Source organism: Phocoena phocoena, chromosome 15 (genome assembly GCF_963924675.1).
Source record: "Phocoena phocoena chromosome 15, mPhoPho1.1, whole genome shotgun sequence".
Classification (NCBI taxonomy): Eukaryota; Metazoa; Chordata; class Mammalia; order Artiodactyla; family Phocoenidae; genus Phocoena; species Phocoena phocoena.
In genome coordinates this window covers 37,241,252-37,262,225 of record NC_089233.1, presented here as the reverse complement: position 1 = coordinate 37,262,225, position 20,974 = coordinate 37,241,252, and the positions used below count along the sequence as shown (strand labels likewise).

General features: G+C 61.4%; 3 protein-coding genes across 3 annotated transcripts; 1 reads left to right on the top strand and 2 right to left on the bottom strand.

Moving 5' to 3' along the window:
* Window positions 1-1,052: 1,052 nt before the first annotated feature.
* On the bottom strand, window positions 1,053-1,536 carry UQCC4 (ubiquinol-cytochrome c reductase complex assembly factor 4). Its single transcript, XM_065893619.1, has 2 exons — window positions 1,505-1,536; window positions 1,053-1,428 (listed from the first exon to the last, which is right to left on the bottom strand). The coding sequence occupies exons 1-2, from the start codon at window positions 1,534-1,536 to the stop codon at window positions 1,053-1,055; spliced, it is 408 nt and encodes a 135-aa protein (XP_065749691.1).
* Window positions 1,537-9,485: 7,949 nt separating this feature from the next.
* On the top strand, window positions 9,486-10,283 carry PERCC1 (proline and glutamate rich with coiled coil 1). Its single transcript, XM_065893685.1, has one exon. The coding sequence runs from the start codon at window positions 9,486-9,488 to the stop codon at window positions 10,281-10,283; it is 798 nt and encodes a 265-aa protein (XP_065749757.1).
* A 714-nt stretch (window positions 10,284-10,997) lies between these two features.
* Window positions 10,998-19,125, bottom strand: CCDC154 (coiled-coil domain containing 154). The gene is given in 19 exon segments (XM_065893237.1): window positions 10,998-11,079; window positions 11,197-11,313; window positions 11,315-11,376; window positions 11,667-11,750; window positions 12,180-12,297; window positions 12,670-12,746; window positions 12,817-12,939; window positions 13,959-14,096; window positions 14,175-14,301; window positions 14,651-14,772; window positions 14,855-14,989; window positions 15,062-15,163; window positions 17,097-17,220; window positions 17,571-17,666; window positions 17,993-18,039; window positions 18,220-18,397; window positions 18,486-18,731; window positions 18,820-18,907; window positions 19,083-19,125. Coding segments are annotated over 19 exon segments (2,109 nt in total).
* Between the last annotated feature and the right edge of the window lie 1,849 nt (window positions 19,126-20,974).

The following is a 20,974-nucleotide window of genomic DNA, read 5'->3' as shown; positions in this document are numbered from 1 at the left end:
GGTCAATCCTTCTGAATCTTGGTCTCTTCATCTTTAAAAAATACATATACTTGTCTTAGCACCACCTCCCTGACAAGCATAATTTACCAAGGCGGGCCAGACCTTGGCCAAGGCCTTGTGAGAAGCCAGTACACTGCCATACAGTCAGTGGTCTTCAACCATCCGAGTGAGAGAAATTTCCACTTAACTTTGGCACCAAAGATATACCAAGATAAAACGTTCCACTAGAACCTTAAATAAATAAAATCTTCCCTTTTATGCATCTTGTATTTAATCCAGAATTAAGAAAGTTTCCTACTAAGCAGTACTTGAAAACATATCATTTACATACCCCAAATATTGCCTCTAAATTGTCCATAAAAATATTTATCAATGTTATTTCACTCAGAAAGTTGTTGCCTTGCTAAAATTAAAAACTGGAAGAGAGGTGAGAAAGTGTTCCACAATTAACATTTAGGTTTCTTTCCTCAGTTCCTATTCTGGAAAAAACAAACAAACAAACAAAGGAACTGAAAAGACTAGAAGGCTCCCTTTTTAAAATGAAATGCAAAAAAAACAAAAACAAAAAACCAAACATTGGCTTAATTCCACATTACCAAATTAATATTTATTGTTAGTCTGCTAAACTAACATCAATTTATAGACATCACGGTACACTGTAAAACAAAACGTTTAACTCTTGTGCCAGTTATTCTGTCTCAGAAAGCAAATGACCTGCAAAGTGGATCACACTGGATTACAAGTGTCACCAGCATCCCTTTGGAAACGTGATAATGTTGTACAAAGACATCCCAAATCCAACAGCACACGCTGCAACCAAAACCCTTTCTATAGACCTGAAAAGTCTTTTGGACGTATTCGATGGCAACAAGTATCAGGCAAAGAGCCGGTTCCGATTTGCTGACATTCTGCTGTGCCTTCAACGAGTCAGCTTTGCCAGGCGCGCCATCCAAGTCCTTCAGTCTGGGGACGCGCATAACCAGGACAGAAACGGTCAAACGCGACGTCAAAGCCTAAAGACTGAGGTCTGTTCCCTCGCTGCTGGCACCCCATTAAGTTCTCGCCCCATGGGCCACCGGAGTTCCAGGCTCTTCAGAACGATCGCTGGGCTCCGGTACCTCTTCTTCCAACATCCGTCCCAACCACCGGTCCGCGCTGGTCTCCTGTCTAAAGAAGCACCAGATGACCAGAACCATGAGGCACAGGCTGAAGGGCAGCACCCTCCACCAGGGCCGCTGCTGCTCCCTTCCTAGGGAGTGCTTCACTGTCCAGCGAAACGGGATGGCTTTGCTGGAGGAAAACTGAAGGGGGCGGTTAGGGTCAACCTCTTCCTCACCCTCGGCCGCGGGCTGGGCACGAGCCCGGCCACCGGGCGGAGGATGCAGGCTTCGGAAAGGCCAGCGCACGAGCCTCAGTACCCGGAGGGCCCTGGAAGAGAGAGAACAGTGAGCGCGCCCGCCCGCCGTTCTCACCCTAGGTCCCGCCGAGACCGCGCGGACCTCACCCAGCAGCCGGCGCCCACAGCACGCAGCTCATCGCGACCCCGGCTCCGCACTCGACGCCGCCGCGCGCAGCGTCGCGTCACTTCCGTCGCGCGAAGCCGGAAGCCGCGCGCTGTTCCTGGCCTCCGCTCACGACTACAGAACGTGGACCCACTCGCGCAACGGAAATGACTCACGTCCTCAGGCGGCCTCTTCCGTCGTAGACCCGCCCCCGGCCGGCCGCGCTGGCATGCCGGGAAATGTAGTTCGCCGCCGGTCCGAAGAGGAACTAGCGGGCAGGTTCCTAGGTTTCCGCGCCGGGCTTGAGGCCGGCCGGGGGGGTCGGGATGCTGGCGTCGTCCTCCGACGAGCTCGCCTCAGCGCGGGTCTCACCGTCGGCCGGGCTCGCCTGAGATCGGGGCCCTGAGCCCACACTCCACACCCTTCCCGCCAGGCAGGCGCAGCCCCTGGACGCCTCCTCCCCGGTGCCTGGCGACGCCGTTTTGCTCTTTTCATTGGACTTTCAGCCACGGAGTCATCTTGTCCCCTCGACTAGTGTCCGCCGCCCCATGGCCGCGGACCCTCACCCAGCCCTGGCGCTTTGCGTTGCTCTGTGCTCCGCACGAATAGCCGCGTCTACACCACCCGCCCTGCGGGACAGGCATTTCTGCGCACTGATCAGCCGCAGGGCCGCCATCTCTCACCCACCGCAGCAGAGCACACCCACGGCTGTCACCGGGAAGCCAGCAGGCACTCGGACAAGTCTCTCTCTCCAGGCCAGCGGAACCACCAGTGCAGAGCCTAGCGCGCCATCATCTTTGTGGATGGAGGCTGCAGCCTGCTCGGGGGGAACCTTCCCATCCACCTTAGGAGTCAGGCCGGGAGGGTCACCCTCGGGCTGTCCTGGGACTTCCTGTCTACCCGGTTCCCCAGTTGACTTCATAGGGAAGCTGCTGGAGCCTTCTGCCTTCAAGGCAAACTAGCCCTGGCTCTGCTGAGCCGTCCTGTCTGGAGACCACATAGGAGCACCCAGGCGTCATCACAGACTATGTGGAGACGTGGAGATGTGCTGGGGGTGGGGGGTGGGGGTTGACGGTGACGAAATCAGATTACGAGCCCACCTTGTGAACTGTGACGACTGAAAAAAAAAAAAAGCACAACGTGAGAGTTTTTCTGCCAGTTGTTGCCAGAGCATAGAGGGCCTCATTCCTGATCTCTGCCCTGAACTCCTTTAAGGGTGTGTTGAAGGTCAGTGACTGCAGTGTCAGGTGACTTCATTCTTGTAGAACCAGGTGACAAGCAACAATTTTTAGTTGGCAGCTGTAATGTGCTGCCTCCTGGTTCAGAATCTTTGCCTCTGGAGCATCTCCTGCACCTGCTTTCTGGCAGGAGAAGCACCAGCCTCGGGGACCAGTTCTTCACCTCTCAGGAAGTCTAGAGACACTTAAGCAAGGGTAGCGGGCTGGAGGTGTTCCTAGCTCAGCAGCATCTGGGAGATCTCCCCACCCTGGGAAGACCAAACCTGGACGCCTGGTGGCAGCTCAGCTGCAAAGCCAGGACTGTGTTCAGAGCTGCTGTGTCAACAGAGGCACCTGTGTGCCCACATCCTCCTCACTGGGCCCCACCCCACCTGTTCCACCCCAGAACCCCACCCAGAATCACTGCCAAACCAATTCGACCACAGGGAACCCCAGGAGCACCTACTGTGGGCGGGAGGATGGACCAGAATCATTCTGGTGTGCAGCCTGTAGGGCTTCCTGGAGGAGGTGGAGATCAAAGAGGCCTGAGGTTGGGGTGGAGCTGCTGACTGCAGCTTATGCAGCCACCTGGTTGGTATGCTAATTTAGGGCATCTGGGTACAAGCTGCCCTGGGACAGCAGAGGTGGTGCAGAGCTGGGGGTCAACGGCAGGGGCTAGGGCTTCACCCCCAGGCAGGGCAGCCTCCAAAGGGTCACTAAACCTGTCCCACTGCTTTGGATGGGTGACAGAAATAAGACATCTCAGACAAGCACCCCTCGAGCCTCTGCTTCCTCAGCTGTAAAATGGGCATCTCCTGTCCTTCGCAGGCTGCTTCCAGGACTGGTGCTATGCCTGGGAAGCCCTCTGCCAGTCCCTGGGACAGCTGTTAAGACTGATAAGGGGACGGCATGAAAGTGTCCTTCCATCCTGAGGCAGTGGAGGGCTCCTTTACTGCCATCAGGCTCCTAGGGTGCTCTGAGGCCAGAGTCTGGGAGGAGCAGCGCAGGCCCACAACAACGACTTAGCAAATCCACATGTCCAGTGGACCTCTCCTCTGTCCCCAAGTCCTGCTGGCACTGGTCTCCATTCTAGGTGAAGGCATGATGCAAAGGACGTGGGTCCTGCAGAGTCTGAGGAGGACAGCAGGCCTTGATCTCCGGTAGCTGGCCTGATGCTCAGAGCTGGGCTCTCCTGTAGGACGTAAACAATTTCAGAGAACACCAGTGTTGGACCAGGCCTCTCCGTGACCATGGTGGCTCAAGACCCCTTTATAATCACATCTGAACACAAGCAAAACATGGAAGTGGCCCAAAAAAGACCAAATACCCCCTTCCTGGCTGATGGGAGGGACCCTGGTCCTTTACCAACCATGGCTGGAGCCTTGCCTCATCTGCCCTCCTTCTGGATAAGATGTATTAAAGATGCTATACTGGGTGGAATGATGTCCCTCCAAATTATTATCTCCCTGGAGCCTTAGCACGTGACCCTATTTGGAAATAGGGTCTTTGTGGGTGTAATTAGTTAAAACTATGTCATAATGGATAGGGTGGGCCCTAAATGATGTCCTTATAAGAGGAAAAAAGACCCAGAGACGCACAGGGGAGCAGGCCGTGTGAAGAGGCAGGCAGAGACTGGAGTGATGTGGCCACCAGCCAAGGAACACGGAGGACTGACAGCTACACCAGAAGCTAAGATTCTCCCCCAGAGCCTTCGTGGTTTCATATTTCTGGCCTCCAGAACTGTGAGAAAGTAACTTCTGTTGTTTTAAACCACCAATTGGTGGTCCTTTGTTATGGCAGCCCCTGGAGACTGATACAGATGCCCAGTCACAGTTACCCTGCTTGCTGACAGCACACAGCCCAGAGCAGAGCCCCTCACCCAACAATGGCTGAACCCAGAGCCCTTTCTAACGCCCGCCTCCTGAGACACCCATGTTCCGGGCTGTGAATTCTCCCTTGTGAAATCCACCCTGTTCAGTGACACATGTGTCCCTGGCAGCCTCTGGCTGGAGGGTGACAACGGCCCCAAATGCTGTGGTTTGCCTGACCCTCTCTGATGCGGTGGAGCCCAGAGTGGGAAAAGCCACAGCCAGATGCGGCCGGTGGCCCGGTGTCTCCAGGGCCCTTGCCTTCCTGACCCCAGCAGTCTCGGCAGGGCACTGGGTGACAGGTGCCCAGCACTGCCAGCGATGCCGCTCTTGTCCAAGGTCCCCCTCCTCCCAGAGGCATAAACCAACACCTCAGCCTTCATTATCTCAAAGCACACAGAGAAACCTCACACGAGGACTAATGTCCCACTAATGGGAGGGAGGCTGCAGCCCTTGTGTGCCCGATGGCGGGAGTAATTTACTGTAGCGCCACTTGAGAGCTGACATATTGGAGCTATTGATTTTCCCTGGGAAGATCAATATGGGGTGCATGGGGACAGGCAGGGCCACCACCTTTGGAAAGGCAGAGCCTTTCTCCCAGGGGCTGAGGCCTGACAGCAGGGGTGGGGGCTGGTGGGGGCAGGGTGAGCACAGCGCTCTGAAGGCCCCATACTGCCCACAATGGGGGCCTGGCTGGGAGCAGATGCCAGGGCATATGCTCAGGCCCCAAGCCTGGCAGCCTGAGTGCCTCAGCCCCCAGCCCCAGCCAGGAGCCCCCATGGGCACAGGGGGCTTGGGACACCCATGCCACTTGGCCTGGCACTGGCTGGCCACCCAATACCGGCGGGACATGTGTGGGCAGTGATTCTGGGAAAGTGCGTCTCTCCACCTACCCAGGGTCCCCCTGGCTGCCATAACCCAGCCCAGCCTCACCTGTAACAAAAGCTGGAGTTCAGCCTCCACCCACCAGACTCCTGTGTCTATCTTGAGCATGGCTCTGACTCAGGAGGGGCAAGGAAGGGGATAATTCCACTAAGACCCAAGATCTGCTTCTTGAATCCCTCTCACGCCTGTCTCCCACCCTCACCTCCACATACTGTGCCTTGTTAGGCCCCATCGTTGATCGCTAGGACTGATGCAGTGGCACCCTCCCCAAGTCTCCGGGCTCAGGCCTCCTGTGTCCAGAGGCCCACCCCACACTGTGCTGCTGAGGTTCCTCTCCCCAAACACCTGCCTGCTCTGGGTTCTGTCCGACTCTAGAATTCTCCATCCTAGACTGGGGTTTCCTCCTTGTCTCTGGTCAGGCAGAAAAAGGCACTGGGATTCTGCCACCAGAGGACAAGTGTCTGGCTGTCTGTGGACAGTCTTCCCACAGCTGGCACGAATGGACACCTCGCTGGGTCACTCTTGGGACCCAGAGCCCCTTCCACAGCCCCAGTTCCACTGACTGGGAGCCTGAGGCAGAGGCCAGGATGGAAAAGTGGGCCTGTGGGGTGGGGGGTGAAAACCACCCTGGGGCCTCTTTCCTGCAAAAGCCCCACTGCCACTCTGCGATTTGGTTCCAGTGATGCTGGGAAGAGCTGAGGCCCTGGCCGACTTGGCTCCCAGTACAGGAGGAAGGTCCGAGCTCCAGGGCCAGGCCAGGAGGTCCTGTGTGCCACCCACCCCACCTTCCAGCCAATGCTTCCAGCTCTGGGCTTCCTGTTGCTGCTGAAACAGGGAGCACAAACTGAGTGGCTTAAAACAACACTGATTTGTTGTGCAGTCCTGGAGGTCCGAGGTCCCGAGTGGGTTTCCCTGGCCCCAAATCAAGGTGTCTGCAGGTTTGTGCCCTGAAGGCTCCAGGGGAGAATCTCCTTGTCTTCCGGATTTTAGAGGCCGCTCCATTCCTTGGATTGCAGCCCCTCCACCTTCAAAGGTGACCTTCTGCTTCAGTCGCCACGTCTCCCCCCACCCCCACTCGGACCCTCCTGCTTCCCTCTGTGACACACAAGCCCACTGGATAATCCAGGGCCATCTCCCATCTCAGGGTCCTTATCTCAGTCACCTCCGCTGGGTCCCTTTGCCAAGTGAGGTGAGGACGCAATTCCCAGGGATCAGGGTGTGGACATCTTTGGGGCCATCACTCAGCCTACCACAGGGGTGCCAGCTCCTCGCGATCTGGTTCCTTTCCAGGCTGTCCCCTCTGCTGGAACACCTTTACTTCCCCCAGTTTGGCTGGGTGAGCACCTGCCCCATCAGTGCCTGCAAACCACCTCCTTTGTGAAGCCCCTCCTCTGGCCACAAAGGCCAGGACCTTCTGCATGACAGGGCTGCATCTCACCTTCCCCAGCCCAGCCCCCTGGCCCAGCACTTCCCTCGGGCCCCTGAGGCCCCACCCTGCGGGGCTGACCCCAACCCGGCCGGTCTCCAGGCCCTTCCCAGACCCCGGCCCTGCCTGTTCCCAATAGGCAGCAGTGGGCACTGCAGCTACAGCCAGAACAGCTGCTGAGGTCCAGCCCTGGGTCCTGGGCAGGTCATGGTGGGCGCTCCCTGGGCTGGCAGAGGGGCAGGGGCCGTACCTGGGCAAAGAGGGATTCTGGGGTCCCAGCAGTCCTGGGGAGCCACCAGGGACCCCAACCCCCAGCCTCCCCCGGGTCTTGGCTGACATCTGGGCTGTGCTGGGTCAGAGAGAGGCTGGCTAAGGCTGGGGCAGGGTCGACCCACAATCAGGACCTGGCAAGTGTCATTGGACCCCAGGGTATAAGGACAGAACTGTGGCTGTGGCCAAGGTCGGTTTCCGGGGACGGGGAAACTTGGACTGGACTCATGGGACTCACGGTGAAGGGGCTGTAATGGTGGGTGGTAACCACAGTGAGGACGCCCCCAGGCAGGACCCACGGGGCTGGAGGGGCCACCAAGCCCCTTAGGGGAAGGCACAGGAGCTAAAAAAGGAGCCAGAGAAGGGAGGTGTCACCTCAGCCTGGACATGGGGACGAAGCCCTTGGGGGAGCAGTGATTCAATAGGGTTTGTTGCAAATGCACCTGCAGCTCTGGAACGGTGGGAAGTGGCAGGAGGGGGCTGGGCAGGGACTCTGGGGTCCCCACCTGCATAAACCCACCACCTGGGCCCTGGCTGGTGGTCCCTGGCCCTCCTGGGGCTTCCCAGGTCCTGCTGCTGGCCCAGAGCCCGTTCACCCAGAGCACTGCAGAAGCAGGATGTCCTCTAGAGAAGGCTACTCCAGGAGTCAAAATAGCATGAAATTTAATTTTCCGCCTATTTGACAAGGCTTGGTCCAGGCCCCAATCAGTGGCGGAGATAAGGGTCCTCGGCCCCGGGTGTGAGCCAGCTGGGCGAGCGGCAAACACTCCACCGTCCCCCGGGCAGGCTGAGGCTCCCCCCGGCGGGGCCCTGGTTGCCGGGCGCTAAAGCAAACGGGCTCTATTTGCCCAGTCTGCGATGACAATGCAGTCACCAAATATTTGCCAGCCGGGCCAGCCACAGATCTTGGCTATAAATGCTTGAGCCCAGGTGGAGGTGGGCCTGCCCAGCGGGAGCTGCAGGCCTCGGCAGGTAGGAGCCAGGCTGGGCGGCGGGTGGGAGGGTCCTGGTGGCGGAGGTCCTGGGAAGGCTGTGGGGTTCCTCTGCCCTGGTGGTCTTTGGGGACCACCCACCCACGGGGAGGGGTCAACAGCAGGGCTGAGCGGGGCTGGGTCATCGAGGTGGGCTGGCCAGGGAAAGGGGGGCACCTGAGTCTTGGCTCCCCACCAGCTGCCATGCCAACGACCAACGCTGGGGCCACGGTTCACCCCAACAGGGAAGAGGGGCCCTAGAACTGCGGAGCATGATGGCAGGGAAGAGGGGGAGGTCAGAGAGGCCCCCCTGACTCTGAGGGCGGCCTGTGGACTTCCCGCCCCTCCCCCCACATAGGGAGTGGTTTCCTGAAGCTGTGAGCCCCCCCTTCTCTCTAACCCTTCTTCCCTTTCTTCCTCCCCCTTGCCCAGGGCTCCCGCTAGAAGGCCTCCTGGTCCAAGGGCTGGCCCCCCTGCCTCCCTGCAGTGCAGGAGCTGGGGCCCTGTTCGGGGGGGGCCTCCCACATTCACAATCAGCTCCCCTAATCCCACCCCCTCCATGGTCCTGCCAGCCCCCCCACCCATCCCCAGGTTAGAGATGCTAGAGGTGACCTCATCAACCCTCCACCCCCGACAGGGAGCACAGGGAAGCCTGCGACTGTGGGGACAGAGAAATGGCTCTGCCCTCCCCTGAAGATCCCCGGAGCTCACCCTCACAGCCCCTGAAGCCTCTGAAGCCCCCAAAACTGCAAGGGACAGAGCACCCAGGTCGAGGCATCCAGGCCCGGCTCCCGGGCTCAGCATGGTCACTTCAGGCACAGAGGGACCCTGCCAACCACAGACACTCGGGGAGGGGATGTGTCAAGGGGGTCCCTCCCCACCCTGCACCTGGGCAGAGTCTACGTCAACAAGCCTGTTTATCAAGAGCTACAGCGACCCTGAGCTGGGGCGAGGGCTCTGCTCTCCAGACCCCAAACCTGCCCGAAGCCCAGCCCCTGGGCCAGCTCCCTTCCCACCTGCCCAGCTTCTCTCTCTCCAAGTCACTATTCCAACAGCAGTCAGCCACCCTCCCTACAGGACAGGATGTACCCTCCTCTGGCGGGTGACTGAGGCCTGCACCCTGCAGCTCACCCCTGCCATGCCCCCCCACCATGCCCCCCCGCCACAGTGCCCACCACCTCCGTCTCTCCAAATGTCACCTGCCTCTGAGCTCAGCACCCGCCCCAACCCTGCAGTGACTATTCCCCTAGGAGGGCTACGGGCCCTGACTGCTAACCTGTCCCCTCTCCACCTCCCTCCCCAGCTAGCGCCCACTGCCCGAGAGCCCCCAGAAGCTCGGCGGAGAGATGGCCGCGGGCGTGATCTGGCCTCTCTGTGACTTCCGGCTGCCTCTGCCATCCCATGGGCCCTTCCTGCCCTCAGACCCGGAGCCCCCAGACTCTTCTGAGGAGGAGGAGGAGGAGGATGGGGAAGAGGAACTGGAGGTCGAGGGGCCAGAGGGCCACAGCCCGGCCCCCCAGAGCTCAGGTTGGGCCCCAGAAGTGGCCCCTCTGGACCCCGGTGGCCCAGAGACGCCGCTGCAGCTCCTGCGGTTCTCTGAGCTCATCAGTGGCGACATCCAGCGGTACTTCGGCCACAAGGACCGGGGGCAGGACCCCGACGCCTGCGACATCTACGCCGATGGCCACACAGCCAGCAGCTCAGCCAGGGAGCTTTCCTGCGCCAACCTTGTGCGCCTGGCACAGGGTGACGCCCCAGAAAATGAGGCCACTGAGCCCAGGGTCTGCTCCCCTGGGGCCCCCGAGGGGCAGGCGTGCGGGCCGGGCCTCGGTGGGGAAGGGCTGCAGCTGCTGGGACCCCTGGCCGAGCTCTTCGACTACGGGCTGTGGCAGTACTCGGGACCCAGGGCCGCGGCCGGCCGCCGACTCAGGCTGGAGCAGAAGTACGGCCACATCACCCCCATGACCCAAAGGAAGCTTCCCCCCTCCTTCTGGAAGGAGCCGGCACCCAGCCCCCTGGGTCTGTTGCACCCCGGCACGCCTGACTTCAGCGACCTGCTGGCCAGTTGGTCAGCAGAGGCCGGCCCCGAGCTGCTGGGCTCGGGGGGCCAGGCCCTGGAGGGGGTGCAGCTGGCCGAGGCCTAGCGATTGAGCAAGGATCAGCGGGGGTGAGCTGAGGGCAACAAGGGCCCGGACTCTCCTTATTGCTGTCCTGAGAGGAGCCCTCGGGGACCTCCAATCAGGGCAGCCACCAGGGGACAAATCAGCTCAGGTAGGGACTTCCCAGGCCAGGGCAGGGAATGGGCAGGGGCCACCCAAGAGCTCTGCCCACAGGAGGGAGGATGGGGCAGGAGCTGCAGCCTCTTGGAGGCGGTGGGCTCAGGGCGTCTACACACTGGGTTCCCCTCTTGGCAAGCCACATTTCCTCAAAGACCAGCCCCCAAAGTTCCAGTCAGTGGTGAAGGGCAGCCCTCCACACTGCCCATCCAACTGGCCCCAGGGTGGCTCTTCCTCGTGGCACCCGTGCAGGTGGCAGGGCCAGCTACCATGGGGGTGACGGCTTTCTTGGAGAGGCAGGAAGGGGGGCACCGTCTGAGTGGCCAAGCTAACGTGCTGTTGGCTCCGGGTGGGGCTCGGGCCGCAGTGCCTGTGGGTGGGAGGCGCTGGGGAGCGGTGGGGCCTGGGGCTCAGCAGCCAGGACAGGGGCAGAGGTTCTGGGAGTCTAGGGAAGGTCCTCTTGGCCACTCCCCTGCCCAGGGCCTCCTGAACCCCTGGAGGGAACTCCAGCCTCAGACAGGCGTGGGGCGGGCATGTTTATTTCTGGGAAAGGGGCAGGGACAAGAGCTAGTGGGCAGGCTTCTAGCCGAGGGGCTTCTCCGAGACCGCCCTTGGCCTCTGCCAGGCCGCCAGCTTCATGAGGACCGCCTTCCACCGCAGCCACCTGCCCAGAGACACGGCTCACAGCCTGGAACCCGCCTCCGCCCACTGCCCTCGGGGTCCGCCCAGCCCCGAACCCGGGCCTAGAGGGGGCTCTGGAAGGCGGCTCCCCGCTGCCCACCTCACGGCCTGATACATGCCCCAGTGGTTCATGGGGACCACCTCGTCAGGGGCCACATCCTTGATGAAGAACTGCTGCCTCACCAGGGACATGGGGACCCTCCTGCTGCCTAGCGTCAGGGCCCCCCTCGCTCCACAGGTGCATCACGCTTGACAGCGGAGTGGCCATCTCCTCCGTGCGCTGCGGACGCGGGAATCAGACCAGAGGAGCGGGACAGCCAATGGGATTTATCTCCCTCTGGGCTAGCCTGGGCCTTATCTGCCCAGAAACTCTGCTTGGGCCAGACATGCAGACAGACGGCTGGGCAGACCAAAAAGCTACGGGGTGGCCAGGCTGGGGGTGGTGAGGGCAGCTGCAAGTCAGGCTCTGCACAGAGAAAGGCGGCCCACCCACAGGGCCTGGTAAGCCCTGGAGCTTGGGTGGCAGGGGCGGGGGCACGGCCAGGGCCCCGTTCAGGGGCCACCTCTCACCCGCTTGGTTTCTGTATTAAACTTGAGATTCTGAATGGTCTTGTACTGGATGCTGCTTTCCAACTTCATCATTTGGTTCTGAAACTAAACACGGCCCCCATTCGTGGGCACAGATGCAGAAAGTCTGCAGACTCGGGGGAGGCCCCCGCCCTAATCACTCGTGGCAGGAGCTGGCCTCTGACACATGGGTCCTCGCTCCTCAGTGGGAGCCGGTCGCATCACTCAGCCCGAAGACAAGGGGGGACCCGGCCAGAACTCAGGGCTGCTCTTTTCACTAGCTGCTGATTCACCTCAGCATCTGGGGGCTCCAGACAGGAGCCCCCACTTGGTACTTCCAGAGGCTGATACGTGCAGAGCCGCCCAGCAGGATGGCTGGTTCCATGCGCCTCGCCCCCCACATTCCCAGGGGGGTGTCCTGGATCTGAGCCTCCCTGGGTGGGGGAAGGTCTGCCCCTGTCTGAGCCAGCCCCCCCGCCCCCACCGAGTGTGCCAAGCCCAGGGGCCTAGGGGTACCGTGGCCAGCTTGCCCTGGATCTTGGCGATCTTCCGCCCGGGGTTGCCCTCTCTGAGCAGCTGCACAGAGGACGGCAGAGCAGCCAGCTCCTGCCTCACGGCCTTGCCCTAGAGCTCTCTGTGAGCACAGGAGGCCGGGGCTGCCGGGCTCTGGGGGGCATCTGGGGGGTGGGGCAGCTGGAGGGAGGAGGCCCTGGGCAGAGCATAGGGTGCTCGGCACTGCCGCCCCACCAGTGGGCACTGGGGGGTCCCCAGCAGGTGACAGAGTGAAAGGCTGCCCCCAGCAGGGGCCAAACCCGAAGCTGGGCCAGGCCTGGGGTGGGGAGGGGTTGGGACTGCCACAGGTGCAGGGGCTTGGGGAGGATGGACCACTGTCAGGAAGCCCTGTGATGCAGCAGGGTCATTCTGAGACGGCTGTGCCCTCCTGCAGTGGGACCAGCCCACTCCCTGAAGGTCCTGCCAGGCTATGACAGGGAGCCGGGGGCCTCACCTGGCTTTGGCCTCAGCAGGGATCTTGAAATCTGAGTCCCTCTTGTGAAGGATGCACGTGTCGGCGATGGCCTCTATCTGAAACGTGGAGCCGGCGGGCTGCTCAGGGTGGGCACAGCGGGGAGGAGGCGGCCAGCCCAGCCCTCACCCACCTGCCGGGAAGGCTGTCCACTCTCTGCTGCACCTCCCGTAGGTGCGCCTCGGCCTCCGCTCGACACCGGGCCAGGCCTTCCCGCCATCGCTGCTCTGCAACTCCCCATGCACTCTGTGCCTGGGGCGCAGACACCAGTGAGGGCTGGAACCCGCCCAGAGAGGGTGGACAGGCCGACTGGCCCCACTGGAGCCATAGTCAGACCTGAGACGCCGAGTCCCACGCAGCAGAGCTCCTGGAGGGCACAGGGCCCCCGCCTCAACTCAGAGCATGTCCACACTGACCGGACACAGCCCGGGTGGCCTGGCCTGGCACAGTCTGGGTGCCCCAGTCCTCCCAGGCAGGGCCACCAGGCTGAGCAGAGCCACATCCCTAAGAAGGCCTGGCTTCGCTCCCTCCCCTGAGCCAGACCCAGCTGCCTGTGAGTCGGCAGCGACAAAGAACAGGCAGCTGGCCTACACGCACAGGATGGGGGACCCAGCCCCGCCGCCAAAGGGTGTATACCTGTGTTCACAGCAGCACTAAGGGCTTCAGAAGGACACCAGTTCAGTGTCCATCAGCTGACAAATGGATAAGCTATGATCCATCCACACAGTGAAATGTGACAGCCATAAAAAGGAAAGGAGCACTGACACATGCCACAGAGTGGATGAACCTCAAACATGGAACATTCAGCGAGAGAAGCTCACAAAAGGCCACAGAGCATTTGATTCCATTTATACGAAATGTCCAGAGCGGGCAAATCCAGAGAGACGGAAAGCAGACCAGTGTTTGCCAGGGGCTGGGGGAGGGGTTGTGACCTCTAATGCACGGGGTTTCCTTTTCGGGGATGGAAAAGTTCTAAAAGTGATTGTGGTGGTGGCTGTACAACTCTGAATAGACAAAGAACCACGGAAGTACACACTTTGAAAGGGGGAATTGTATGGTGGGTGCACTGAACCTCAATAAAGCTGTTAGAAAAAGAGCAAAAAGAACCCAAAGGTATAGGCTGCTTTGCTGGTCACTCAGTGGAGCCCCCGTGTGGTTGGGGCCCCGGGCCTTGTGGACAGCTGTTGGGTGGGTTGGGACCCGCCGCCCTGAGGGGCAGCAGGACCCCTCCCATCTAGGTGCGCCTTCCCTGGGCTGCTCTGTGCACTCACCTCGCACAGTCTCAGGCTCAGCGTCTGCTCCTGCAGGTCCAGCCTCCAGCTCAGGGCCAGGAAGTGGTCACTCATGTCCTTCACCTGCCTGACCAGCTCAGCCACGGACACCTCCAGGGCCTGGCTCTTTTCTCGGAGCTGTGGGAGGCTGGGCTGAGTGTACTGCCTGCATAGGCAGGGAACCCTGCAGGCCCGGCCCTGGCCCTGCCGTCTCACCAGCTCCAGGGCACTGTACATCTCCTGCTGGGCCAGCTCGCTGGCCAGCTGCATGGTCTCCAGGCTCTCCTGCAGGTAGGTAGCCAGCTCCCCGGCCCGGCTGTTCTCCAACTTCCCTTTAGCATCCCTGGGGGTGGGTGCCACTGAGAGAAACTGTCCCTCAGCCAAGGCTGGCCCACCCCTTGGCATTGTGCCAGGGCAGCGAGCCCGGCTACTGGCTTCAGAACCTTCCAGGTGGCCCCAGGGAGAGGATGAGGGTCATCACAGGGACCACCGAGACAGGGCTGAGTCCACCGCTGCCACTCAGAGTTCCCCCGCGAGGGACAGGCTGGGGGAGGGATGGGAGCCCCCCACTAAAGGGCAGCTTCTCTGCCCCAGGGCACCCTGCTGGGCCTCGAGCCAGGCTCAGGACGTTGGGGTCAGGGGAGCAGGGCAGTTCCCACCTGCCCCACCTGAGGCCCCACTCGGACACCCACCAGGCCTTCTGCTCGGCCAGCAGGATGTGGCTCAGCGATGCTTGGTTCTGACGCACGAACTCGGTCAGCTGGACCACGGCCTCGTCCAGACCCCGACACTGCTCCAGGAGGTGGCACTCTTCCTGCTGCTGGGCAGAGGCAACCTGAGACCTGCCCAGCTCCAGCCGGGGCCCCGCCTGTGCTGGTGCCCACTGTGCCACCCACCTGCCTCTGCCTCTGCCCCTGCAGGGCCCGCGTGCGCTCTGCGTCAAGCTCCCGGAGTTGCTGCCACTGGCTCTCCAGCTCCTCCCATAGGCCGCTCTCCGCCCGCAGCCGTGCGCTCTCTGAGGCCTTCATCCTCTGTGGGGAGACCCCGCCCGCCGTGAGCTGGGGAGAGGGGGACTGGATGGCCTGCCGCCGGCAGGCACTCACCTTCTCCAGGGCCAGAAAGCTCTTCTGCAGGAAGCTGCATAGCTTGGCCTCCCTCTTGAGAAAGCGGAGGCTCATCTCCTCCCTGAGCTTGGTCATCTGGGCCTGTGGAGGGGGGGCCACATGGTCACCGTGCACCTCCCCAAGGGCGTCCCCCTTGCCCATCCCCATACCCACAGCGCCATCAGGGACTTGCTGTTCTCCTGCCCAACCATCTCTGTCGGAGGGGACCCTGGTCCTGTGTGCCCTGCAGGGGTGGGCCCGTCACACCCTCCTCAGGAAGGAAGGCAGGGCAGGCAGGGGCCACATGTCCCAGAGAGCCAGGCGCAAGGGCTGTGAAGGGTCTGAAGGCCACGCTCCACGGGCCCAGGACACACATGGTCCTCACAGTGACTGCCAGACCCCACCAGGGGAGGCGGCAGAGCAGCCATCGGATCATACCCCTGCCAGGAGCCCCGGGCAAGGAGGCTGAGTGTACACGTGAGCACACGCTCACACATGCACACACACTCATGCATATGTGCACATCCCCGTTCACACATGTGCACACACACACTGTCTGCCCTCGTCCTCCAGGCCCAGGGTGGGACCCCTTCTCTCTTCTCCCTCCATCAGCTCCTTTCTTGCTGCACCGAGGTTCTGGATGCAGGAGACGGGGGTCTAGGCCCACAGGCACAAGGCACCCTCTCCACGGCCACAAGTCCTTCTAGGGCCAGGAGGGCTGCCCACAGCCCAGAGCAGGTGTGCCCTGAGCCCCCACCAGCCTCCCTGTCCCATGCAGGGTGACCCAGAGCAGGGCTTGGCTGTTTCTATAAAGAACCAGAAGGCAGGGCTTCCCTGGTGGCGCAGTGGTTGAGAGTCCGCCTGCCGATGCAGGGGACATGGGTTCATGCCCCGATCCGGGAAGAGCCCACATGCTGCGGAGCGGCAAGGCCTGTGAGCCATGGCCGCTGAGCCTGTGCATCTGGAGCCTGTGCTCCGCAACGGGAGAGGCCACAACAGTGAGAGGCCCGCGTACCGCCAAAAAAAAAAAAACAAAAAAAACAGAAGGCAGACATTTGGTGTTCATGGGCCACAGGGTCTCTGTCATAAGCCCTCAGCTTTGTGGTTCCAGCACAAAAGCAGCCGTGGGCAACAATAAACGAATGGCCACGTGCCGATAAAACTTTATTCACAAAACCAGGCAGCAGTGGCAGGGCACTGACCCCAGCCCCATGGCACACTTGGGGCGATGCGTGCCAGCCAGGCATCTGGGATCCCGGACCCCGATGCTGCCTGGGGCTCCTGCCTCTCGATGGAGCCAAGGCACCAGCTTCCCACAGGGCAGCGGGAGGGGCATGCATGGAGCTGGGCAGCTGAGCTATGAGGGCAGCAGCTGGGGACGCGGCACAGTCCCTGGTCTCTATTTGCAGAGCTGAAGAGGCTGGGTCCAGAGGCGCTCCACCCTGGCCCCTGCCCCACCTTCTAGGCCACACGCACCAGCTGGGAGCAGGGCCACCAGAAGATGCGTCTTCAGGAAGGGACTTCCACTTTGCGCGGAGGGAAGCATTGAAGCTGGAAATGGCCGAGGAAGGGGCCTCGGGCTATGAGATTCTATTTCTTGGTCTGGGTGATCACATGGGGAAGGGGAGGTGGGGGAGCAGTGACCACAACAGCACTCGTGCTAATGATGGACTTTCTGTGATGGAGGACGCACTCCACCTCAGCACAGCCAAATCGACAGCTACCAGCCACAGGTAGCCACAGTGCACTGCGATGTGGCTCCTGTGACCAAGGAACTGAGTTTTAAATTTCAACATACAGAGCCACCCGTGGCCAATGGCCACCGTAGTGGACAGTATAGGACTTGGGGGTCAGCCACCAGGTCCGAACACATGAACGGAACCAAAAGGAGAGCTGGGGTGAAGGAAGACCTCAGCAGTGGAGAAGATGTGGGATGGGGAGAGTTGGGGGTCTCCTGCACAGACTGCCTTGTTGGCAGCTTGCTGGCTGCTGATGCCAGAGCCCTGCCTGGATCTGCCCCTGGCCTCCCAGGTACCTGCATCCTGGCCACCACATGGCCCACCCTCTGGCTGGCCTCCTCCTGGCTCTTCTGCAGGGCTCCACAGGCCACCTCCCGGTCCCGTTCCTCCTGCTTCAGCTTCTCGGTCAGCTCAGACAACCTAGGGGCAATGGCTGCAGGTCACAGCAGCCCAGTCGGCCAGAGGCCTGATGGGGAGCCTCAGGGAAGCTGGTGGGGCCCTGGACACCAAATCCTTTTCAGGCCAGGCCTGCATCTGGGGGGCCCAGGCTGACCTAGCAGGAGGTCCAACCCTGCCCGGGTAAACACACAGAGAGGCCAGAAGCCCACTCTGTGTCTCCACCTGGGACAGAGAGACCTAGAATCCCCGTGAGCGTAACTAATGGGGAAGGGGAAGAGGTGGGGACCCTGGGCTGGAGGGTCACCTGCCCTCCTTGATGACTCCCACACGACCCCTCGGCAGGTCCAGAGACAGCCTCCTGAGGGGCCCACCTAAGGCTGGCCTCCTGCTCGGCGCCCTTCCGCTCAGAGTCCTGGAGTGCCTGCTTCCTCCTGATCTGGGTCAGGGCCTCCCAGACCTCCACCAGCCTGGCACACAAGAGCTGCTTCTGCCTGGGGCCTGCCCTGCCACCTCCTGGCAGCCAGGAGCAGGCTGGGCAGCCTTTGGGGTGGGGGTTCAGCCGAGGGGCCCAGCAGCAAGCCTTCTGCCCCTTTCCCAAGCTCCACAGGCTGCCAGGCTCCAGCAACCTGACCTTCTGGAGCTGGGCCGTGGATGTGTTTGCTTACCTGAGCAAGATACCAAATTGGAGGCAACAAAAGCCAGGGGCTGATGCCCAGACTGGCCTGGCAGCAGCCGCTGCTTCCCCAAAGCCCCTCTCCCTCCTGTTAAGCCTGCTCCAAGGGTGCAGGGGTACCTCTTGTCCAGCGCCTGCGTCTGGTTCTGGTTCTGCAGGCTGGGGAACTGCAAGGTGGAGGGGTGAGCTGAGTGCAGGCCAGGGGCCCTCCCAGCTCGACCAGCAGAGACACGGGGGCCCACGGAGTGAGTCCCTGGCCTGAGTAGCAGGGGCTGAGTGGGGCTCAGGGTCCAGGAAACAGCTGCCCTGACACCCGGGGATGTCGCCTCCCAGCTGATGCATCCCACCTGGAAAGCCTCCTTCTCGGGAGCCTGAGCCGCCTGCTGAAGCCTCTTCAGCTCTAAGTCCTGCAGCTGCAAGCAGGTATGGACCTGCAGCAGCTCCTGCAGCAGGCTCAGCGTGGTACGCTCACAGCAGGCCTTGTGTCCCCGCAGCGACACCACCTCGGCCTGCAGGTCAGCCACCCTGGTGGGGTGAGGAGCGGGCTGTGTCAGCTGCGTGTGCAGGGCACTGACTACGTGGCTCCCCCGCCCCTGGTCTCCAAGGGGCTTACCACTGCTCCAGCTGCTTCCAGTGCTTGGGGGTGTCCTGCTCTGGGACAGAAGTGGTGGACAGCAGGCAGCTGGACTCATACCCCTCCGAGCTCTCCTCCAGACTCAAGGGCTCGGAGCTGGCCAGCCCTTCCTCCAGGAGGAGTTCCAGGTCCTCTGGGGTGATGGTGCCCGGCTGGGAGGGTGGTGAGGTCCCTAACGAGGGGTTGCTGTCTGCCGGCTCTACAAGAAGGTACCTTGGGGTTTGCCTTTAGAGCCAACGGGGGGAGATGCTCGCAAATGGAGCCGAGGATAACAGGGATCCAAAACCTTGCTGAGTGCGCCCACTGAGCTCACCGTGGCTCATCCCGCTGGGTCCCACAGCAAGGCCCAGCTCTCACTGTCCATGTAGGAAACTCAGCCTCATAAAAGTCCAGGGCCCCACCTGAGGACACACAGCATTAGGCAGCAGGAATGGGACAGTGCCTGCCTGGCCAGCTTCACATGGAGCGCCTGGGCTCTGAGGAGAGCTGGGGGTCAGGAAGCAAAGCCGTCCCACGTGGCCCAGACCCTCGTGCAGGATCTTGCCTGGTGGTCCTCCCAGCTCCGCCACAACTCACCTGATATAGCTTTACCAACAGCCCTGCCTGTGGTTTTGGCCATTGCCAAGAAGCCCTGGGCCTAGCAGCCCATGGCTGCCCACAGCTGGACCCCAGGGCGGTTGCGGGAGGGGGATAGGGGAGGGCGGAGGGAGGCAGGAAAAGTCAGAGCTGAAGGCTCTGGGATCCAGGGGGAGCACGTGAGGTGTGAAGTGGTAGCTCTGCCCTCACATCTCTCCTTCCAAGACAAAACCAAGGTAGGCAGGGCAGCGGGGGCTCTTCTGGAACCTTCTTTTTCTCACCAGAACCTCCTGACTTCACAGCCCAACTGCCGGTAGCACCTGAGCCCTCAGCTTTCCCATTCCGTCAAGGCCTCCCCAACCGCCCGTTTTTAGAAGGATCTGAGCGGGTACCACTTGGCCAGCCAGCAGGGGTGGCTGCTGGCCTGACACGGGCAGGAACCCCCTGGCCTGGGCAGGAAGGGAGGGAGGCCCAGGAGCAATCACTGGCCCTCTGGTCAGAGAACCCGAGCAGAGAGGCTGGAGCCCAGGACCTGCTGAACACAGCCAGCCCAACAACCAGGACGAGGGTACAGGGTGCCACAGGGGGACATGGCCAGAGCAGAGCCACCAAGAAAGGGTGCCGGCCACAGAGCAGTTGCACTGATGATTTGAGCAACCTCAGCGAGAAAGACAGGTGGAGTGAATTTTATTTAACCCAGTGTAACTAAAAACTCCCTTAACACATAACCAACACCTGAGCAGCTGAGAACACAGCGCCTGCGCTCTCCCCACACCGGGTCCTGAAGCCGGGTGCGCTGTGGCCAGTCTTGCTTCAGGCCAGCACTGACACGCAGGTGCCTCACCCCACCCAGGTGGCCCTGCTCTCTACTGTTGCCCAGACCCGCCCACGAAGGCTGTTGAGGGGCTTCCCTGTGACAAGGTCAGTGTCTCACAGGCAACCCCTTGCCCAGGAAACCCGACGCCCCGCAGCCACACCACACACCTTGGAGCCCAGCGGGTCTGCGTGCTGACGGGGCGGCCCGTGTTTTGGGTGCACCTGAGCTTGCAGACAATGACAGTGGCCAGGATGCACCGAGAGGGAAAGAGTGCCTTCCCCGAGGGCTCTGCAGCGGCCCCAGGAGCAATGGGGACAAGGATACAGTGGCCAGGGGCCTCCCTTCCATGGGCGTGGGGCGGCCCCAGGTGCTTCCCCACCTGTGGGTCTCTGAGCCTCTCGCCTGCATCTCTCTCTCGGGGGTGTCCCCGCTGGGGCACTGCCTACCTGCACCACACATGAAGGAGGGCTGCATCCTGGGTTGCCCCCCCACCCCACCCCAGTGGGCCTGTGAATACTGGGAAACTGGACCGTGGCCCACGCTGGATGGGAACGAGAAGCCGGCACCAGTTGTCTGGGTACAATTCCTTTATTTCTCCCATTCAGTTCCCCACACTTGGACCCCTGTGCCCCCCCATGGAGGGCTCCCCTGCCAGGATGGAAGAGGTCTTTTGAGGCCCCATCCCCTTGAAAGAGGCTAAAACCCAGGTGGAGTGCCCGCCAACCTACCACAAAGGAATCCACGGACCTCATCACAGAAGTGGGCTGGGGATGTGAGTCACTTTAGAAAAAGTCCCGTGGGGCACTGGGGACACAGGATCCCAAATCTGGCACTGCCCAGCCTGGGAGGGGTGCATCCCTGCTCTGGGCTCGCCAGCTCTTCCCAGAAACAACCTGCCCCTGACACTGGAAGCAGAGCTGCCCCAGAACATCACTCGGGGCTGGGGGTCCTCAGGGGCCCATGGGGCCCCCGTGTGCTGAGAAGACCCGCCTTCCCTGTGCCGTCCACACGGGCGCTGTGATAGAGGCATGGCTGGACTTGGGGGTCCGGGCCCACAGGAATGTCTCAGCTCTCC

Excerpts from the sequence above, each read along its gene's own strand:
- UQCC4 (XM_065893619.1), bottom strand. The coding sequence starts at position 1,536 with ATGAGCTGCGTGCTGTGGGCGCCGGCTGCTGG. Across the intron at positions 1,429-1,504 it reads CTGTGGGCGCCGGCTGCTGG|GGCCCTCCGGGTACTGAGGC; the intron begins GTGAGGTCCGCG and ends TCTCTCTTCCAG.
- PERCC1 (XM_065893685.1), top strand. The coding sequence starts at position 9,486 with ATGGCCGCGGGCGTGATCTGGCCTCTCTGTGACTTCCGGCTGCCTCTG.